At 42.7% G+C, this 21,946-nt stretch overlaps 1 protein-coding gene across 9 annotated transcripts in view; it reads right to left on the bottom strand.

The window, feature by feature from the left end:
* Positions 1-5,570: 5,570 nt before the first annotated feature.
* Positions 5,571-21,946, bottom strand: part of NTM (neurotrimin) — a 796,613-nt gene continuing 780,237 nt past the window's right edge. The window contains exons 8-10 of one of the 9 annotated variants that reach the window (XM_080983640.1): positions 18,576-18,611; positions 12,952-12,984; positions 5,571-7,928 (exon numbers count right to left, since the gene is read on the bottom strand). In XM_080983640.1, coding sequence (XP_080839766.1) covers positions 7,828-7,928; positions 12,952-12,984; positions 18,576-18,611 — 170 coding nt within the window. In that variant the 3' untranslated portion in view covers positions 5,571-7,827. Of the gene's footprint in view, positions 7,929-12,951; positions 12,985-15,947; positions 16,013-18,575; positions 18,612-21,946 lie in introns of those variants that run through there. The other 8 variants (XM_080983641.1, XM_080983642.1, XM_080983645.1 and 5 more) reach the window with 8 other exon arrangements.

The following is a 21,946-nucleotide window of genomic DNA, read 5'->3' as shown; positions in this document are numbered from 1 at the left end:
ACTGTTTTAGGATAAAGTTCATATTACAATACCAGTGCAGTTTGATGAGGACTTTAAAACTTTGCAAGTTGATGTGTGGAACATTTGTGAAGGACTGAACTTAAGACTGGGAAAATGAGAAATTGAGAGATCTCGAAATAGATGAATTTGCCCATCCCTAGCTTACCCAGTGCACAAGCAAAATCCCAAGCTGTACAAATAGGCATTTTCACTGTAAATCATCAACAGTTTTTCTCAGGCAGCATAAAAGGTCCAAGGAGAGGACAGCCACAGAGTACTATGAACCATTTTCTCCAATGGCCTTGTTATGCCATTGTTATCACAAGAGCAAGGAAAGGTGGAGCAGAGGGAGACTGACATGACACTACAGGGGACCTAGATGCCTTATATTTCAAAAAGGTCATTGAAAAGGGAAAAGGGAAATATCTTCTTGCCAGTGGGTGCAGGTGAGGGGACTTTTGTGGCAGAACTTGCAGGGAATAGAAGGAGCAATAAGTAATAATGTGGCTTATTTGAGGCTGTTCTCAGGAGCATTAACAAGGACAGAATTGCAAATGCTGCAAAGGGGACAGGCTCAAAGGGCATTTAAGGTGGAAGAGATGAATAATAGGGAGCTGGCAATGGCTAATGTTTACCAAGCCACAGAGCAATTCAGAAGAGCTTATTAAACATAGGAAGCTTCCTGCCATAGAGTCAGACTCGGTATCGTCTACCGAGAGCAGCAGCTCTCCAGGGTTTCAGGCATGAGTCTCTCCCAGCCTTACTGTGGTATCTCAGGGGTTGGACCTGGGACCTTCTGCACGCAAAACAAATGCTCTCCTACTTGGCTAAAGACATTTAGCGGAACAGTCCTATTTACACCTTTTGAATTCAGGAGGAATGAAGCGAAGGGCTGAGCACAACGAATGAATTCCTAGGGCGGAAATAACCTTGTGAGAAGCTGCCACATATTGAATCATAACACTGGTCCATCTAGCTCAGGACTATCTGCACTGACTGGTAGCTGCACTCTGGGATTTCAGATGGTGGTGGGGGGGGAGCATTCCCAGCCCAAGCTGGAGATGCCAGGGATTGGACCTGGAACCTTCTGCATGCAAAGCAGATGTCCTACCCCTGAGCTACGGCCCTTCCCCTTATTAAGAAAGGTAGAAGTGGTTTTTGTCATGTGACAAAGACACATGAGAGCAGAAGCAGCAAAGCAGGCTGGGAAGTGCTGGGACTGCACAATCATTTGGGCCTACTAAAGTTATTCAGGCCTAACTGCTAACTGTTGAGTCACTCTGACATGTGACTTAGCAGCCAGTTTCTCTTTCTGTTCTCTGTAAGATTTCAGTGATAGTCTGTCTGCCTCAGCTGTGAACAGAGTCAGTATGTAATCTCAGTCAAACTGTTTGGAACCATGTTTTTATGAAGAAGTTTATTTTAACTCAGTAAAGCTCTTATTCTTTAAAAACTCTGCATTATTAATTTACACTACGCGTCAGTTTTGTGAAAGAAATAAAAGAGAGAAGCGCTAATCATAGTGCTAGTTGGTGGGCAAACCTATATATCTGGTCATACGCCACTCAAAATTCATTCATTCTGCTCCCCGCCATCCCCATAGTTGGAGTAAACTTATGAAGAATTGGGAAAAAAAACAGGCTCCTGCTGTTAACTTGCAGTGTTTCTGGACAACTGCCTTCCACCAAAAAGGGGTAACAAAGATCATATTTTTCTGTGTGCATGTCTGGCACATTCCTGGTTGTTACTTTTCAGTCATGGTTATTATGGCTATTTCATAGCTTGCCATCCACACCAGTGAGCAAAGCTGGGCAGAATGTATCAGGTCTGTGCTTAAAAGTAAATCCCTACCCCTCATTCACCCCAGCCTGGCTCTTCCAAGGCCCCACCCCAAAGTGATGCAACACTTTGGACCATGACCCTATTCTGTTTGGTGTGCGTGCCTCATCTTGAAAGGACTCACTCAATCTGAACACACGTGCTCACCTTGTTATTTGATTGAAGCCATTGCACAGATCTACCTTTCATTCTTGGTATGATATGGATATACATAAATATTTTTCTAAAAGGACCAGGGAGGGTGGATCCCAGGAACCGTGCAAGGGCAAACATTTGCAGACTTGTTGATCATCTTTCACAGTGGGCAAAATGGGGTCTTGTATTTTTTGCAGCAGAAGATATCAGGTCAGAGCCATACATGCATGCTAACTTCTTGGGTGTATCTTCACTAGAGGCTTAAACTGGTTTAGCAATCATTCCAGAGTAGAATTTAGTTGGCTATAGCACCTTGACTCTGAACACGAGTTTCTTTTTTCCTGAAAGAAACAAAACCCTGTCTTATTGTGGGTGACAGACATTGATAGATCCATCCTACAAATTTGTCCAATTAATGCTGAAAGCCAAGAAAGTTCCCAGTTATCACAACATCTTGTGGCAAGTGAATGTCAATGATCCAATGAGCAAACACCAAATACTCTGCAGTCAGAGTTTGTGGAGAACAGAGGAAGTGTTATCTTGTCATTAATGGTAAATGGAGAAGAATGAAGAATGCTATTGATGTGAATCATACATGAGGAGCCTCATTATGTGATTATCTGAGTCATACTGAATGACAGTCAGTCCTAAACTGGCTTCCAGTTCATTTCCAGGCTCAGTTCAAGGTGCTTACATTAATGCCCAAAGCCCTAAATGGCTCAGGCCCCAAATATCTGTAACATTATCTACAGACCCTGCCAGGTTTCAAAATCAACAGAAGGGGGCCCTCTTGGTAGTTCCACCACCCTAAGGAGTTCAGGAGTGGTGGTGGCCAGGGAGAGGGCCTTCTCTGTGGCAGCCCCCAATCTGTGGAACTCCCTGCCCACAGAGGTACACCTGGCACCTTCACTATAAAGCTTACAGTGAGTGCTGAAGATGCTCCTCTTTGCCTTCGGCATCTGAGATGTGCCATTCAGGATGCAATGTATTCTTGTGAATGCAAAATATTTTAGCTGCTTTCAGTTCTGAATTTTAAATTGTTGTAACCCGCCCGGAAGCATGGAGCTGAAGGGCAGGAAATAAATGTAATACTATGACGACGACGACGACTACTAATATTCAACAGTCTTGCCACAGGCATGCTGGTCTCCTTGGCAAGTATGAGGTGGAATTACCGTTAGACCCATTATTAGTGAGATGAGTGTCACGTACACAAGAATATGACCTGACCACAAGAGTGGTAAGAACCAGTTAAAGAGGAAGTTAACACTGACTATTAAAGCAAACAACAACAACAACAGCAACAACTCCCTCCATATAAGATACAGGGAGGGTTCAGACACATTCAGTAAAAAATTGGTTGAGTAGGGTTGCATTTCATGGACTGTGGCTGGATGAGAGGTGGTGAAGTGCTGGAGTGGTTGAAGATTATGTATAATTTGCCTATATATTGTGTGTCCTGATAGAAAGTTATCACAGACTCTTTGCACTCTGCCTGGTAATGCATTACTGACTAAAGTCTGACTGACTGGGAATTGGGGGTGAGCCTCCATACTTGTAACCTCAAGGGGAATTCCCCCACAAATGCAACATACAGCTTGGCTTGCAGGGGCCTTGTAAGCAAAATGTCAGCAAAACTTAGTCTATTCCTTGCATTTTGTGCTATTCATGCTTCTATTCACATTCGCTCCTGCATAGGAAACATTTGGGTTAGCCAATGTGGTGACCTCCACCTATTTTTTTTGGACTACAACTCCCATCATCCCCAAGTACAATAATCAACAGTCAAGGATTCATGGAAGCTGTAGTCCATAACTTCTGGAGGGGCACCACCATGGAGACATTGAGTGGTGAGTCTTCCTGCTGCCCTCCACATGGCAAAAGCCATGTGATGTAGCTGATGAGGAGTACTTTGGTGTGGTACACCACATTGGCTACATTTGGTGATGGAAACGAAACATTGTCATTTAGCCAGTATTTGGAGGAAGATTTCCATTTGCAGTGTGCACTGAACACAGATTCTTTTATAACCTTTGCGCCTCCGCTATTGCTCACCCACTACAGCTAGAGGGAATGCCATTGCACTGCACTGATCAAAAGTCTATGACCTGCAATCAAGGACAAGATCAGGCAAGGAGGTTAACTGTCCCTTCTAGCACTAACATCTAAGCATCTATGGAGAGAAAGGACTGTAAAAAAGTACAATAAAATCCCAGTTGTAACCTTTATGTCTCTGTTTCCCAGACCTCATTACTTGCAATTCTGCATCTTGCACTCCGTGGCATCCCTCCTGAAGGACACTCTTCTCTCCATTTAACTACTTCCCTACGTGATAAGCAGCAGTTCTTTCTTTGTGAGATGTCCCATGCAGCTTGTGGCCCACCAAATGTAGCTGATCGACACAGTGTATCATGGTCTGCTATGTGTGGTATCACCCATATGCTTGGTCTTGTAGCCCCAGGCCAGTAACCAAGGAAGGTGGTTTATTCAGGCTGTGGTGGGTGAACAAATAGGGCAGGCTGGTGGGCTGTGTCCAGATTTGGAGGTCATGGTCTAATCCAGGCCAGCAAATAAGGGGGCAGAATTACAATCATTTAGCCGTCCACATGGAACTGCTCTGATATCTTTTGATGAAGTACAATATATGTATGTATGTATGTATGTATGTATGTATGTATAAATAAGGCTGCAAAGGTTACAGAAGCTAACTAGTAGACAGGATGTTGCCTCTTGCTGGACCAAGATAGTCTTGTGAAGGAGAATGTGATCTATCAGACTTGCAGGATTCTTGTAAGAAGGAAGACTTTGTGATCTTAAAATGCTTGCTCGCTTTCTCCATCAGAACCCTGAACAAGAAAGAAAAAGGGAAAGGGAAAGAAGGCTTAGAACTGCCTCCCTCTGCATGTTATTCCTCAGAGGTTTTGGACTACAATTCCCATCTTCCTTGACTATTCACTATGATGGCCAGGGATGATGGTAAATGTCATTTGGAACATCTGGAGGATAGTACAGGGTGAGTCTTTTAAAAGAGGCCCTGTGGAACGAACATGTGCACTCTGTATCCATGGGGCCTCTTTTAAAGGACTCACCATGTACTTGGTTAGGGAATGCTGGTCCAGAGTTTCTGATAACTAACTGATATGGGCATATCCATTGCATGTACAACATCCATGTTGAGGCCAACGGTGAAGAGAAATCCAATATGAAAAGGTCTCAGTTAACCTTCTAGCTCAGGAAGCTGGAAGATCAGCCTAATGATAGATGAATGAGGAGTAAGGCTAGAGAAACAGAGGGCAAATATTCAAGGGAAGGGTGGTAGGCAGGAGCCAAGGGGCATGAGACTCCCACCATGCAGCCAGTGCAAGCAAGGAAATCATGAACAACAATGGGAAGAGGGATTAAGGATCCACAGGAGTCAAGAAAGCAGGAAAACAACATTGGGCTTGCTAGTTCAATACGATATGCCATGTCACCTGCAGCGTGATTCTCATTTTGTGGGGCCATTTCATGAGACACCAACACACACACACACACACACACACACACACACACACACACAAATATACTGTTGAATATTAAAGTAACACTAACCCAAGTTGATGATCATATCCATTTATGTTCAGCCCAGCTGGATTCAGAGATGTTTGGTTCCCCTCATTCCTGCCACATTGCATCAACAGATCCTTTTCAATGCATTCTTTATCTACCATCAAGTTAATGGACACTGGGCAAAAAGACCCAACTAGGAACTCTTACTGAGACCTGCACACAGCAGGAGCAGCTAATTCTCTTGTAGTCTCCTACCCCACCACCCTGCTAAGCTGGCATTGCACCCTGCCCTTCAAGATCTGTCCTATATCAGAGTTTAAGTTCAACATTTTATTGATGATTTGTTTTGCTGCATTAGCTATATATGCACATCTCTTCCACAACCAGCTTAATAATGAGGTATCACAATCAGTCTGAAGAGGAACATGGAACATATTCTTTTTTCTTTTTAATGTAAAGTCAGATACAACCTCCAGTTTTGACCTCCAAACAAATCAAGGACAAAGGAGGTCTCCATCTACTGAGCTATCCCCAAAAACCATCTGTCATCAAGGTGCAACTCTCCAGTTCTATCCATTGAAAAGGAAAAGAGAGAACAAAACTGACGTGAGTCAATTTCTCTAGTAGACATGGGGTATGTGCATATGTGTGTGTTGGAGGGTTCTTTTTAAAAAGATGTACTATTCACGGAAACGTCGTTTATTTTTATTTTTCTCTGTGTCCTTGTTGTGTTCCTATCCAAAGCTGTGCAGCACAGGGAAAATAAAGGTTGTGTGTTGTTTTTAATTACCACTGTTTCCCCCATTTACAGAAATCCAAATATGGAAAGAGACGCTGCAGAATTGTTATGTGTTTTTTTCCATTCTTTCTTTTCTTTTTTCTTTTCTTTTTTTTATATAAATGTCTTCAACATGTAAATAACCCACGGAAAGGCCGAAAAAGGAAAGAAAAAGAAAAAGAAAGAAAAACAAAAGAAAAAGCAGGAATTAATTACACAGTTACCAATAAAACTCTATCCTTGTGTCTGAAAAGACCAATACACAGCTAACTTCATATACAGCATGCAGTAATGTCGGCAGAAGGACCTGGCTGAGAAATAATGTGCTAGGATGCTAACAAAATAATAATTATTATAATATTTATATATATATGTATGTATATTTATATATACTATATATATATATATATAGCTCATAAAAAGAATAAGCATATCCATCTAACTCAAGATACAGTGAGCATCAACCTTTGTACTTCCAAACAGTATGAAGACAGTGGAAAACCTTCTTGAGTTGAACACCAGAATAATAAATGAAAACTCGATAATGCTGGTGGAGGCATTACTTGCTTGTCCTCTCTCTCTCTCTCTCTCTCTCTCTCTCGCTTCTGCTGGACGGGTTAAATTGTATCCAGACCCATCTGATAAACAGCCAGAGACATTGACATTCCACCTCCTTGTAAGCGAGTTAAGAATCCCATTAGCCAATTTGTTCTTAATAATAAACTTACTTTTCTCTCTCCCCCACCCCATTTTTCCTCTCTTTTTTTTTTTTTTTTGTATTTTTGTGGTGTGTTTTTTATGAACTAACAGTTCTAGGCTCATATCAGAAAATATAATTAATAAAATTAATAATGACTCAGAATCCCTTATTATCCATGACATCCATGTAGTACAATGAATCAATGTCTTAACAATCATGTGATTTTGGGTCATCATCGTGTTTTCCCTTTTCCTTGAAGCTGCTTGTGGTGGCTGTTGCTTTATCAGAGTGGTTGTGGTCCTGCCATCGTTTCGTCATAGTTTGCAATCAAAGAAGCAAACTGACAGCGCAGTCCATGAAGAGGAAGGAAGGGGACCAGAGGTGTATGTGGGGTTGGGGGGGGAACTGTGACGTATTTTGTGCACAGGGTAGTCGACACCATAATCCTCCAAAGTTGGGCAGATTTCAGAGAAAAGAAAAAAACTGAGTCAGCTGCCTTGCTAGTGTGGGGATGGGCAGATGGGGATCAATGGTCACTCAGCCAAATGCACTGGTTGGTCCCCAACAGCTGCATTTCTTGTCCATGGTGAGGGAGGGGGTGTATGAGAAAAATAAAACCCAAAAGAAAGAAAACAAAACACTCAGTTGTGTTGAAACATCAGCAGAACAATTTGGACTCTTCTTCTTTTTTTCAGATTCCCTTTCTCTCTCCCCAATATTTCCTCATAATATACTCTTACTATTATGATTATTTTTTAAAAATTGTAATATTCTTCTTCTCTTCATCTTCTTCTCCGTCGTCATCTTATCGCCATGGTTGACAGGGTCAAAACTTGGACAGCAGTTGCAACAGAATGAAGGGGAGCAGCCAGATGCAGCCAACTCTTCTTGATCCGCCACTGTTCCCATCATGCACTGCTCCAGGGCCTGTGGAAAGACAGGAGGCACCATGTCAGTGAATGGAATAATAAGCAATGGAATGAAGAAGCAAACAGGCCAGAGGCTGTTATCAGCTATGGTGAAACTATGGTTAATGCCACGGCTGGTTCCAAACTAACGCCTAGTCATTTGACCCTAGTCAAATTTATTTATTTGACCCTAGTCAAATTTATTTATTTATTATTTATTATGTAGGAGCACAACAAGAAAACAAGGACAAAACCTTGGTGGGGATGTGGGAGAGTGCCATCTCAGTGGCTCTTCACAGACTTTGGAACCCCCTTCCTAGAGAAGCTGGCTCCCTCCTTGTTGTCTTTTCATTCACAGGTGAAGACTGTTTTATTCTGACAGGTTTCTGGGAACTAATTGTCTTTTTTTTTTTTTTTAAAGGAAAGGACTTTAATAGTGCTGTGCTGTTTTTATTTTCTGTATTTTAATAGATTTATTTTTTATGTTGCTTTAATTTACTTAGAGTTGTAATACTTTCTAACAATTATCTTTTAAATGTTTTTAGCTCTCAGTGTTTTATCTATTTCATTTTAATATGTGTAAGCTGCCTTGAGTTCCAGTCTGGAGAAAAAGCAAGATGGTGATATCATCATCATCATCATCAACAGCAGCAAACAGGGACCCAAAGCAATGGCATTTTCCAGAAACTGTCCCCTTTCTTCATCAGTAACCATAATTTATCACCAGTCTTCACAACACCCATGTCATAACACCTGAACCAAAGCTTATTAATTATAAGATTTCTTACCCACCTTTCACCATAAGGTCCCAGAGAGGGTTACAACAAGTGGATATGCAATTATTTAAAGAATACACACACACACAATGAAAATACTGTACCCAAAACCATTCCAGAGTGAATTGAACACCACAAATTCAGCAAAGGAGATGCATCCCCCAAAATGAAACTCCTTAGCTGTCAAAAGCCAAAGGAAATAGGGGAATCTTCAGAGCTCAGCCACATCACTGTGTTTCCTGTGCCTAGAACAGAGGGGTCTGTGGTTTTCTGCCTGTCCTGTCTTTTCTAGGCACGGGGCTGAGCGGTTTTGCCTTTGCCCTGCTGCTTTCTCCCAGAAAACCTGTTATTTAGCACTGAATCAGAACAAACAGCAATCCATAGAAAACCCAATTGTCTTTTGTTCTGACTCAGCATGAAACTGTGGGTTTTCCTGGGGGAAAGTGGAAGGGCAAATGGAAATGTAGACGAGCCCTTGGTGAAAGCTGCACAGCGAAGGTAACTGACACACCTTGTTGGGGAGGGAGTTCCACAATTTAGAGGCTGCTCCATGGAAATCTCTCTACTGGCCTGCTATTCTCTGTGGTGGAGCTGCCAAGAGATTTCCCCTTAGCAGATCTTAACACACGAAAATAGCAGAAGAGATGGGGATGGCCTTTCATATATTTGAGTTCTAAGTTATTTAGAGTTTCAACACTAATGCGAGTAATGCAGGCTGAGATTCATTCCTGCTTGCTCTGAAGTCCCCATATTATTAGACCTGCCATAGCACAAGTAACATATTCTGTATACTATCAGTCCTTTACTTTTCATTGTGAAAAATCAGAGTGCTCCAGCTTACAAATAAGGAACATATGAAGGAAGCTAGCTTATACTGAGCCAGGCAATCAATCCATTTGGCTCAGTATCATTGACACATTGACTGGAAGCAGATGTCCAAGATTTCAGGTGGGAGGTCACCCAGCCCTATCTGGAGAAGCCATATATCAAACATGGGACCTTTTGCATGCATAGCATGTGGAGAAGCATCACTGAGGTACAACCCGCCAAGGAATAAGATCAATTTTTCATGGCATAGTGAACCCTTGGAACATCATACACTGGAAAACTAATGGCCAAACCACACAAAAAATAATACTATGGGTGGAGAGACCAAGGATGAAAAGAGAAGTCTGCCCAATCATCCCACTGTTACTCTCTTGTAAGCGCATCTGCCAACACATTGCTCAGTTCTGTTGAGTCAAATGCTTCTTCCCTTGTCAGTCTTGCAAAGATTACTTCAATCTCTTTTATGTACTATGAGACATTTTAAATCCCGTCACAACATGCTATGTAAGGTGAAACTGAACGCTCAGAGGTCCGGAGCCTCTTGATGTGTGCTTCCAAACATGTGATTCATATGATTGAATTCATTCGTATTCATTCAAAGAACTGTCTGCTTCAACATAATCCTGTTCATCTGCTGAGCATCTCCAGGGAGGCCCTGTTCTAAATCCCATCACTGTCTGGTCCCGGGCCCTAAGGAAGTTAGATTGGCTTCAACCAGAGCCAGGGCCTTTTCAACTCTGGCTCCGGTCTGGTGGAACGCTCTGCCTCACGAGACCAGGGCCCTGCAGGATCTGATTTCTTTCCGCAGGGCCTGTAAGACAGAGTTGTTCCGCCTAGCCTTTGGCTTGGAGCCAATTTGATTCCCTCCCTCCCTCTCTTTCTTTTTTCTTTTTCTTCTCCTTCTGCAATGAGGCTACATTTTAATATTTTAATGTTTTAGTATTTTAATGTTTTATTTTTTAATTTTGTTTTTAAGTTGTAATCATTTAACTTGTTTTTATTACTGCTTGTAAGCCGCTCTGAGCCCAGCCTTGGCTGGGGAGGGCGGGGTATAAATAAAAATTATTATTATTATTATTTGTCTGATATGTCTCTGGTGACAGCACTTGGTATATCTGGTCCCTTCCTTGTTAACCTTTCAATCTCTTGTGAAGACCACCTTCTTTAAATGTGCCCCAATGTGCCTTTGGTACTGGTCAGATGTCCGCCACACACGGTGTGGTTTTTACATGACTGCCTCCTGTTTCCATTTCTTCATTGCTCTGCTTTTCGGCAAATAACCTTTAAGTAGCCACCACAGAGCAGCAGATTTCAAAGGGAGACTGTGCCATGAAACCTGCTGACTATATCAAGACTTTTGGATTGAAGCAAGACAAAGGATTTCGAGGACATTGTATGCAATAATTGGCTTACCCATGCCAGGATCCCTGTGTCTTCAAAAATGGTTTTATGAGCTGCCACTGTTAAACACTAAATTATCACTTTCTGTTTTTTTTTCCTGCATTTGAGTTCCCTTTATCCTTTTTTGTAACAACATCCTCCCAACCATGTATATATGTACTTTCAGATCAGGGTAACACTTCATGCATCTGATGAAGGAGACCACAGTCCACAAATGCTTATGCCCCAAGACACTTTGTTGCTTTTTTGCACCTGCCTTGTTTCTTGGTATAGCATAGTTTTCCTAGCATAAATCCCAACTTTGTAACTTACTATTAAATCTGTACTGATGATTAAACACCTCCACCACAAATGTTTTCTATCTCCATTAAATCAACTGGCGTTATCACACTGGAGCTGGACCAGAAGCCCTAGAAAGCCTCAGCTACCAGTTTCTTGAAAGCGAAGTTGGATCCTTTGAAATTTCATAACAAGCATTCAAGGGAGCCAAGCACAGAGCTGCATGGAAGGAGATAATGGAGCTCTTGCTGCCAAAACAGCCATCAATGACGGCAGAGTCAACAAAGGAGCCGAAGTGGCCCAGCCTGGCCTTGGCAATGGCTTCTCTCCAACATTAATTCCTTAGCGCTCATTAAGGAGGCATGTGATGTTCCAAAGTGGCCAACAAACAGGCCCAGTGGTATCCTAGGGAAAAAGCTATTAAGCATCAATTATCCGCCGAGAGCATCTGAGAACAAAGAAACAAATCATCTGAGAATGATTGGCCTGGAATACCCTGCTGAGTTTTCCATCCAGGTGCCAACTTTGGAGTGTTAAGGCACGCAGAGGGATGTTATTGGTGGCTTCTCCACACTGATGAGGATCCCTTTCCCCAGGGACTTCCAAATTTCAAGGGAGAACGTCTGCAGGCAAAGTTTCAAGGCTGGCTTATAGTAGTCAGGTCTAAGCTGGTGTATAAATCAAAAGTAGACAATGTTCAGGGTGTTTTGGACTACATGGCCAACATGGCTAATTGTCAGGAATGATGGAGTTGTAGTCCAGCAATATCTGGAGCACACCACATTGTCTATACCTGGTGTAAATGCTTGTTGAAAAAAAGTTCCATTCTGAGGAACACTCTGAGCAGGGGGAGATATAGATGCCATTTGGTCAGAAACATAAAGATATCCCATTAAGTTCTTCTACCTCTCAAAAGTGCACACCCTACTTCAGAGAACAGCTGAAATACCTCCATACCTTTGGCTTTGTGAACTACAACTAAGACAATGAATCTGCAGTGGACATTTTGATCAGGATTTAGCACATGTGGAAATAACATTATTTGACTGCTCTTCAAACTCATTACTGTACATTTTAAGACCAGTACCTGACTGTATAAAATGACTCTTCTCTTCTAGACAGCATTGCATAAAGTGATGTGAGGAGATAAGGGCATTTAGGTGCTGTAGCTGTTCAGGCCCACGCACACATGCAGCAAACCATGTTTTGAGATCACTGTCAATGCATGACGAAAATGTATGTATAAACCAGGCCTGAGATTCTGAATAAAGGTAGACTGGAAAACCATTGTAATGCTTCTCAGATCACAAATGAGTAATATATAGAATGTGTTTTGGGGTTTGGGAGAAAAAAGGATTAGGAGAAGTGGCAAAGCAAGGATAGCGGGTCACACAGCAATGGAAGCAAAAGCTGTGTAAAGAAGATCTGTAAATTAAGCTGAAAGAAATGAGGACTAGCCGCATTATTCTGCAATAAGGATGACTGGCGACAGGTGAAGTCTTGCTACGAAGCAGATTGTTTGAAAGCAGGTGGCAGAAAGCCTTCAGGTATTCAGCAAAAAGAGGCAGAGGGTTGGACACAAAAGCTGACAAAAGATTCAACACGGCCAATGATGGGCCGTTTGATCCATTGATGTTAGCTTAGCCATAGGGGAAGGGAGAAGAAACAGAGAAAGACGGAGAGGGATGGCTGAGGTTCAAGGCCAGAAGTTGGGGGAGCAGCAGCAGGTTTGTGGGTTGCTGTTGTTGTTTTACTGACCTTTCCAGGGTGTCTGAAGTGTGGTTGTCTCTTCTACAAAATTAAAGAAGAAGTTATCAATAAAGCAAGCAAAAGGCCCTCGAGGTGTTCCACCCTGCTCTGAGACACCTCCAACCTTCTGGTTTGCAACTGCTGTGATTTCTTGCAAACTTCTGCTAAGGCTCTCTCTTTTTTTATCTCTAAGCTGATTTTATGCTTTTCCAGTCACAGACAGTTTACAGAGGGTTAAAAGATGGCAAATAAGACGCTCCAGGCATTGCAATTTTCATCATGTTGCTCATAACCCAGGTTCATAATCACCATCTCTAGAAGATTTCTGACCTTTTAAAACTCATTGTCATCTTTGATCTTGGTGCAACTGCAAATCGTTTGTAAAGGATTAGTAAAATAGCTACACTTTGCCTCATGAAATAAAGTTATCAATATGCTACTGCTGCCTATGGAGAAATATAGATAGATGATAAGATAAGATAAGATAAGATAAGATAAGATAAGATAAGATAAGATAAGATAAGATAAGATAGATGGGAGCAGAGGTCAAACACAGTTCCTTGACTTGTGTACCTGGGATGCTATGCAAATCTGTGTTTGCTATGCACAAACCTTGGGTTGGATGTGACAAATACAGGGCAGAATGGAAAGCAATGCCTATTTACATCCCCACACCTAATTAACCTGTGTGTCATTTTCTCTTGAACACTTTGAACAGCTGTATGTTAAAATACAGTGCCTATAGTATAAATTATCTTACAGATACATGCCTTTCACATGGAGTGTTTGCTTTAACATCTGTATATTTTGATATTTGCATCAAATATATATTTTTAACCAAAAAAGTGGGTGAGATAGAAGGAAACCCCAGAAGAACAAAATCACAATGCATGAAAGAGAAGAGGAGGAAGCCTCCAGGTATGATGTTTATTAGACTGAGATTTCTGTATCTGGAGTGGGGCACTGTGTTATGACGCCAGCTTGATGACAATGACGATGACGCATAACACTTCTATAATGATTTTTAGGATTCCCACAGATCCTTTTGCTGTAACCCTTACAACAACCCTGTAAAACAGATGAATATTACCAATCTCATACATTAAATGGTTAGAGGTAGATGGGGCCTATCAACCTGGGAAGGTAGCCCATCTAGAAGAAGGTAAACTGATCCTAAACCTCTACTGCCTTGTGACTATATTCATTCATGAGAAAGACATTGGGACATCTTTAGGTGAAGAAAAGGCTAAGGAGTGGCATCCCTAAGATTTTGTTCATTTCACATTTGAATGTGCATCTACCTAATTCATACTTCCTAAAACAGGATGCAAACCAAAATGCAGCTATCCCTCATAATCTGCACTTCTCTATTTTTATTTTTTAGCAATGCAGTTCTCCAACAACAAAATGTGCAAAATAATGCATATATTGCAAGAAAGTTTAGTTCAGAATGCACTGATTCACGAACGTTAACAAACAAAATGTGTTATATTGGGGTAATTGCTTGCAAAAATATGTATATTAGGCAAAATTGAATGCAAAAGGTGTGTGTTAGGCAAAATGTGCACTGAAATGCTGATGTTTTGAAAGGGCTTTTAAAAAAATGCAACGTGGAGATGTTGTGAATTGTGCTGAATATTGGGAGGTGTGGGAGAGGAACACAGAGGAACCAAATCTGGCATATTAGTAGCCAGTGACACCAACACTCATACTCTAAAGGATGGAAAAGTACAAAGTATGAGATCTGGACAAATAGATGGGTGCTGAAGAGATGAATCTGAGAAGCTGGTTTGCTGTAAAGAAAACTGATCACACTGCCACTTTTGTATTGCTTTGTGCTAATGTCACTTAGGAGAAATAAGCAATCATGGTGGGGTGTAGGAAGCAACAAGATGCTTTGTAGGGACCATGAGCAATGGAGGAAATGCTGGCATCTGCTGCATCATACTTTCAGCTTGCTTCCACGGGACAAAATGTTTCCTTACACATTGAGATGACAGAAGACTCAGCTCTATATACTCAGCTCTAATATCCACTGGGCTCCTCAATCTGGCAACTTAAGAAGCAACTCATGCCACAGACAACAATAAGATGCTCTAGGAACTTGCAAAGCTAGAGAGCTTAAAAGTTTGCCTCATGGGTAGAATCTGGGTAGGTGCTATATAAGTTTTGCAGCATGAGGTTTCTTTCTTTTTCTTTAAAAAGGAAAGTAGGTTTATCTTGTGGTTTTTGGCTGAAGAGAGAAACCTAAACCAATATGTAGAATAGAACACACGTACAGACACATTCTCTGTGCACTCCTGGTTAAGGATGTTCTCATTCCAAATCCAGGTTATAGAAGAATTTAGATCAGTTGTAAGGAGTAATGACTCATGGTACCCATGCTATGGGTTGACAGTGCAGTCTGTATTATGAATTGTACACTACTGTTCAGTCTGTATGCAACACACAGAAGCAGAGCTAAATAGGTGGTGCAGAAACACCTGGTCTGGGGGTGCCTAAGAAAACATAGGAGGAGTTGTCCTGTTTATTGTCACATGAACCACACAAAAGAGAAGAATGTAAAAGTTAAAATGGGGGGGGGAGGCGGGGGGCGAGGTTAAAATACTGTTCACTTAAACAAGGAAATCAATTCTTTGGCTCGTTGCCAATACCAACTTTTTCTGCTTGAAAAGATGAGATGTTGTCATCCAAGTGCCCATGAACGTACATACTCCACATGATCCAAATGATCCAGCTCATGTATAAAGGCCAAGGTGGTCTTTCAGGTAACCTAACCCTAGATCATTTATATCGCATTAATATAGCTGGGTCATTTTCCAATTAGTTACAAAACCTCTCATGCCTACAGCTTCCAACCATTTCTGCTTTGGATCCTCCAAGTGATTCCCATAATGCTCCAGAAAAATAACTCCCAGCTATCTTCTTAAAAACCATGCATAAACAAACAAACAAAAATGTACACACACCCCTTGCAAAGACCACCCTGTGCCCTGTTGCCCCACCCCTTATCACCCCTTTCATAGGAAAAATGCAAAATTGGCTAGAGCTGGTATATAAGCTTGTGGTACTTACATGGCAGAATGTAGGGAGGCATGAGGAGAAGACACACACAAGGAAGCCATGCAGGAAGAAGAAAAGAAAGAAAGAGAAAAAAAGGGGGAAATAGGGGGGAAAGAAAGAAAGAACAGATGAGTTAATAAATAAGTTTTGCTTCTCGGAATGTGGCAGCTACAAACCAGTGTTGATTCCGCAAGGTGGGAGGAAATGCAGATCGATAGAGACAAACCACATTCAAGTCCTAGTATCAGTGATGAAATCTAATGGAGGTCCGTGGACCAGGGACCAAAGTTAGCTCCATTCCTGGGATCATATCTCTCCAAATGAAGATGAGGAGTTAGGTTGGGGAGCTGGCCAAGTTTGCTAGGATTCTTCCCTCGCCTGCATTCTGTTAGCTGGTTTTTTTTCCCATCAGACCTATTTAAACACCTGGATTTGGGGCATGCTTTCACCTCACAATCATTCCTCTTCATCTGCCAGATGGTGCAACTTGGGGCCACTTTCTGCCAGTTCCACATCTCCTTCTGCTGAAATTCATCCCCCCCCCCCCGCCACCATGCCATCAATTAATTAAGGCTGCCGTTTCCTTGTTACATGTTATGCAGTGATTCCAAATGTACTGCCTTGTTTTGTTTTCGCTGCAAGAGTATCAATAAGGCAGCGGCTGATCATTTTGTCAGCCCAGTCGGCAGGCAGTGGCAAAAAGGACATTCATGCCATGCTTTAAACACTACAAAATTACATAGAGATTAATTCCATGGCAGAGGAGCAGCTCTCTTGTGATCATGCTTAATATAGGACGGCTTTGAGCCCTGATCAAGGCTGGCCTACCCATACACTCTTAAGGGGAGCTGGGGAAACAGATCCCAACAAAGAATCATAGAGTTGGACGGGACTCAAAAGTTCTCTGGTCCCATCACCTGCAATGGATGCTTCTGCAAACCTCCATCATAATTATGGAACAGTGAAGAAGGAGAGACTGGGCCCATTCTAATTCCATACACACAGTGGTGTAGCATGGGGAGGGGCAGTGGGGCTGTGACCCCTGGTGCAAAATTCTGAGGTGGTGTAATCAGGCACCCTGTTCTGCAGGGATCCCCACCCTGGACCAGGCAGCAGAGCAGCCCAGACCCATAGTGAGTGGCTGCAGACAGAGGGAAGCTGGCAAGCGGTGACCCCAGCACAGCATGACCCAGCGCTCCTCTCTGCGGGCGTCAGGGAGATTTGGCCCCGCTTGGCTCTGGTGGGGAGGGGGCTCTCCAGCGCCCACTGCAGACACACATCTACTCTGCAAACCTATATTGGTTTTATATTAATTTTCATTTTATGGCTCCTCAAAAGAATCCTGGGAATTGTAGTTTGGTGAGGGCACTCAGAATCATATGTTGCAGATCCCTGGCACCACCCATATAACTAGACCCACTTACTACAATTCCCATTAGTTCCAGTCAGCATGGCTAATAGTCAGGGATGATGGCAGTAGTAGTTTAGCGACATCTGGAGGACAAAACAAGTTGGCAAACCATGACCTAGTGCGACACACTGAGTCCCAGATGTTGTTGAACTACAGCTCCCATCAGCCCCAGTCAGCATGCACAATGATGATAAGAGCTGGAGTCCAACAACATCTGAAAGGATACCCTGTCATAAATTCTCTGTGAGGGACGTGCAATACTCTGTTTGTTGGAGGGCTGGGAATATTATTCTCTACCTGATTTTCCACCAGCAAAATTAAGGTCATTTTGCTAAATATTATCAAAAGTGATCCAAAATTCTTCAACCATTGCAGGAGGCTCTTAAAAAAATAAATACGCCCAGAACATTTCTCATAAAATTCTTGTTTTTAAGGATGTTTGGCACCGCTCTAGTATAAGCCCTAAATTCAGAGACTTATGATGGGAATATTGAAGAGGTTATGTGCATTCTAGGTTTAAACTGATTTTAGGAAAGCTTGTGATCTGCAGTTTTGTGAGTCATTTCTTCAGATTATTATTCTCACAATTCTTTGGGTAGGAAAACTTGATGGTCAAAGTGGTTAGGGGATGGGGACAGGGATGGGGATGCTGTAGCCCTCCGTATGTTGAGTGGGCTACAACTCAAACCATCCTTGGCTCTCCAGATATTGAATGGGATGGGACGTCCATCACCCCTAACTCTCCATACATTGTTGGGCTAGAACTCCCACCATCCATAACACTTGTCAGGATTGATGAGAGTCGTAGTTCAGCAAAAACTGGCGAGCCACAGGTTCCCCATCCCTGGTATAAAGGCAATATGAATGTTGCATGCAGATACACTTTTAGTTACTTGAGTCTAATCTGTGAGGGAGGAGAAGGAGATATGGAACTGGTTACTGAAGCTCTGAATCACTGGGTCAACAGATCAAACATGACATGATGGAGACAAGGAGACCAATCAGAGCCTGCAGTCTCTTGGGTGCTCATCAGGAAGTGGTACCGTCCTCCATGCAAATCGGACAAGGGAAACAGGCAATGTATAACGAAGGGTGGCGGCGGGTGGGGAGGTTGCAAATAAGGGAGCAGAAGGTGACATACAGCAAGAACAATACTGACCTTGGAACAAGGTTGAGCTTGTGGGCTCACTTATTTCTAAACCAGGTGAGGAAACAATGGAAGAGAAAAATGAAGATAAAATAAAAATAAATATATCGTTTCATAATTACCACTCCATGACCACAGCACCGTGTAAATAAGAAATGGGATGGAGAAGGTGTAGGTGGCAGTGGGAGGGCTGTGAAGTAAATGGGCAAAACAGAGAACAGCAGACACTTTCTGAAAGTGAATGAAAGGAAGCATGAAGAAAAGGAGATGGAAAGGATGACATACTTTTTAATGCCAGCCTTGCAAAAGAGCCCATTTGTCACCGGAGAGGCCGGGGATCACAACCTGTTCCTAGGCCTACACATCGCTTTGTGCAATACCTTGATTTCTTGATATTATCATCCCATAATATTGCCTGTTTTGAAGACTGCTACAGAAGAGGAGTATGTCCAGCCCATAAGACAGCTAACAATTTATCTTCAATGGTCAGGGAAGGGAATGTTTAACCCCAGTTGTTGCTTTCCCTTTCGCACATCACCTTAGCTGTATTTGTCAGCCAACTCCATGTTTCCTGTGTCACAGGGGAAAGTGCTAGGGCAAGGGCAAGGGTAGGAGAGTTTCAGGGAAGAAGTGATGGTTAGTTGATACCATGTCCACAAATTCTCTCCTGCAAATCACAGCCTCTTCTCACTGCTTTACAGTTTTGGGTGGTCACTGACTGCCTTTTGTGGAGAGGAAGTTCTAGTATAGAACCAAAAAGCAGATATGAAAAGCCTTAAATAAAATTAAACACCAAGGAATAATTGGGCTTCCCAGTTTCCTAGTTCACACCTCACAGCTTTCAGCTCTCTGCCTGAGGGCCCCCTTTTATATAACATACACAATAGGCAAACCCTGTAAAATCTCAGAGGAGACTTTTCAATGGCCAAAGAGGTCAAATGGATGAGAGATATTCTCCTCAAACCACCCTACCTCTTCTTGAAGGTTCACTCATTAGATTCTTTTCCTGAAGGATTTGTGTGAGAAAACAGTTCCTTCACATCTCCATCCATGGAAGTGGATGGTAATAATCATTTGTGTGCTTAAATAGCACATCTCAAGTATTCAAAGCACTTTGCATAACTTATCTCAATCATCTTTACAATGGCCCTCGAAAGCAGCCCAGCATTTTATGTGGGTGTTCTGGCTGAGAGATTGGGGAATTAGGCAAAACTTGAATTAGGGACTGCTCCGCACACAGCCTTCTCTCTTAGCTGCCAGCCTACACACCTCCTCTCACAACCACGTTAGTTCTGCTGAGCTTATTCTTTTCTCCTTCAAATGTGGCACATCAGGTTGTTTATGGAGGAATGCATTGCCCTCCCTCTTCACCATTTAGGAGCACAACTGCTCTATCAATTAAGATTAATGAGGGAATCAGGATTCTGCACTTTTTGATCAAAACTGCAGGTCACCTGTGATGGCATGACACCTCAGGGACCTTGTCATGCCTCTTCCCTATTGATTTTAGCGCAGCATACCCCCATATTCAAAACATGGAGTCTGCGGTTGCCCCTAACAACGGTTGGGCCTAGAATTCTGGCTCTCAACAGGAGACCTCTTATGAAATTAGCTTCCCACTAGATTAAGGCACTATGCGGAACCAAAGTGAAGTCCTGCAGAGTTTACAATGTAGTCACACAAAAGGTGTTGTGGGAGGGTGGTGCGGAGGGGAAGAAAGTGATTTGCTAAACTAAGATTAGTACAGGATGGTACAGTGGGACCCTGCTGTAGTTTAATTATCTGACGATCCCTCTGTGAACAGCAGACTGATTCTCTGCCCCTGCATTGAGCTCCTTTAAGGCTCTCTGCGGTTCGCAGATGGTGGTTGTTCCTTTATTGCATCTTAGTGGTGGGGAAATTAAAACACCTGCCTCACCTAAGAAAGAATAACCACTCTACATCTTCGATTTGTTCAGGGAAGAAATGTTCAACAAAGGGAAGAACGATTGCTGCTTTTGGCATGATTGTCTGAGAGTTAGTTTTTGCCAACTAGGGAGTCCAGTCTGACCAAGGCTGTGCACAAACCATACATTTCAAACATATTTCAAGCACATGGCTTCCCCCAAATAATCCTAAGAATTGTAGCTGATGCCAACATAGCCGAAATTCCCATCCTCCTTAACAAACTACAGATTCCAGGATTCCCTTGAGGATGTTGTGCATTTTAAATATGCTTTAAATCATAGAATCATAGACACATAGGGTCTGAAGAGACCCCCAAGGGTCATCTAGTCCAATCCCTTGCAATGCAGGTACCACATCTAAATAATCCATGCCAGATGGCCATCCAACCTCTGTTTAAAAACCTTTAATAAAGGAGAGTCCCACCTTCCAAGGTAGCCTGTTCCACTGCTGAATAGCTCCTCCTGTTCTAAGCCATACAACAAAATTCAGTGAAATAAAACACCCACCACAATTTTGACATGGATTTCAGTGAAGACCTGGGGCTCACTTATCAGAACCTTTCACAACCCCCATTGTACTAGGCTCCTCTAGAACTGTCCCAAGGTCTAGTGCAAGCCTGTGACAGCATTGATGTGCACCAAAGCCTAAAAAGGCTTCTGGGCCTACTTCTACCTACACGGTGCATATCTGAGGAACATACACTGAAGAGGACTGAAAGCCTTGGACACTGTTGCATTGCCTGTGGCATTGGGGAACTGTAATCCATGCAGTGCAGGTGACAGTAGTCTCTAGAATTCAACTCCTAATACCAGTTTAGGTCCAACTAAGAGCCAAAGTACCTAATAATAATAATACCAACTGCACCATAGTAGTCACTCCTTGTGGTATTTCCACCTACCAGTTTCACTTTGGGAAACTTGGGCTACATGGAATGGGGCTCAAGAGTAATCACAATTTGCAACCTTGCCCTGACACAAGAAGAGCCTGTTGGATCAGGCCAATAGCCCCATCTAGTCCAGCATCCTGTGCTTATAGTGGCCAACCAGATGTCTGCAGGAAACCCTCCAGCAGGACCCAAGTACAAGAACAATCAACCCACCCCACCCCAGTGGTTTCCAGCAACTGATATTCAGAATACTCCCTTAGACCATGGAGGCAGAGCACGACTAGCCGCCATTGATAGCCTTGTCCTCCATGAATTTGTCTCACCCTCTTTCAAAGCCATACACGTTGGCGGCCATCACTGCCTCCTGCGGGAGTGAGTTCCAGAGTTTAACCACGTGCTGCATGAGGAAGTACTTTCTTTTCATCTACCCTGAATCATCCAACATTCAGCTTCATTGGCTGTCCACAAGTTCTAGGGTTATGAGAAAGGGAGAAAAATTCTTCTCTACCTACTTGGCTGTGACATATAACTATGAAAGGCACAAACTAGC

This window comes from Podarcis pityusensis, assembly GCF_964106645.2.
Source record: "Podarcis pityusensis genome assembly, chromosome: 15".
In the NCBI taxonomy this organism is placed as follows: Eukaryota; Metazoa; Chordata; class Lepidosauria; order Squamata; family Lacertidae; genus Podarcis; species Podarcis pityusensis.
The sequence above is the reverse complement of the archived record's forward strand: the minus strand, read 5'-3'. Positions and strand labels throughout refer to the sequence as shown.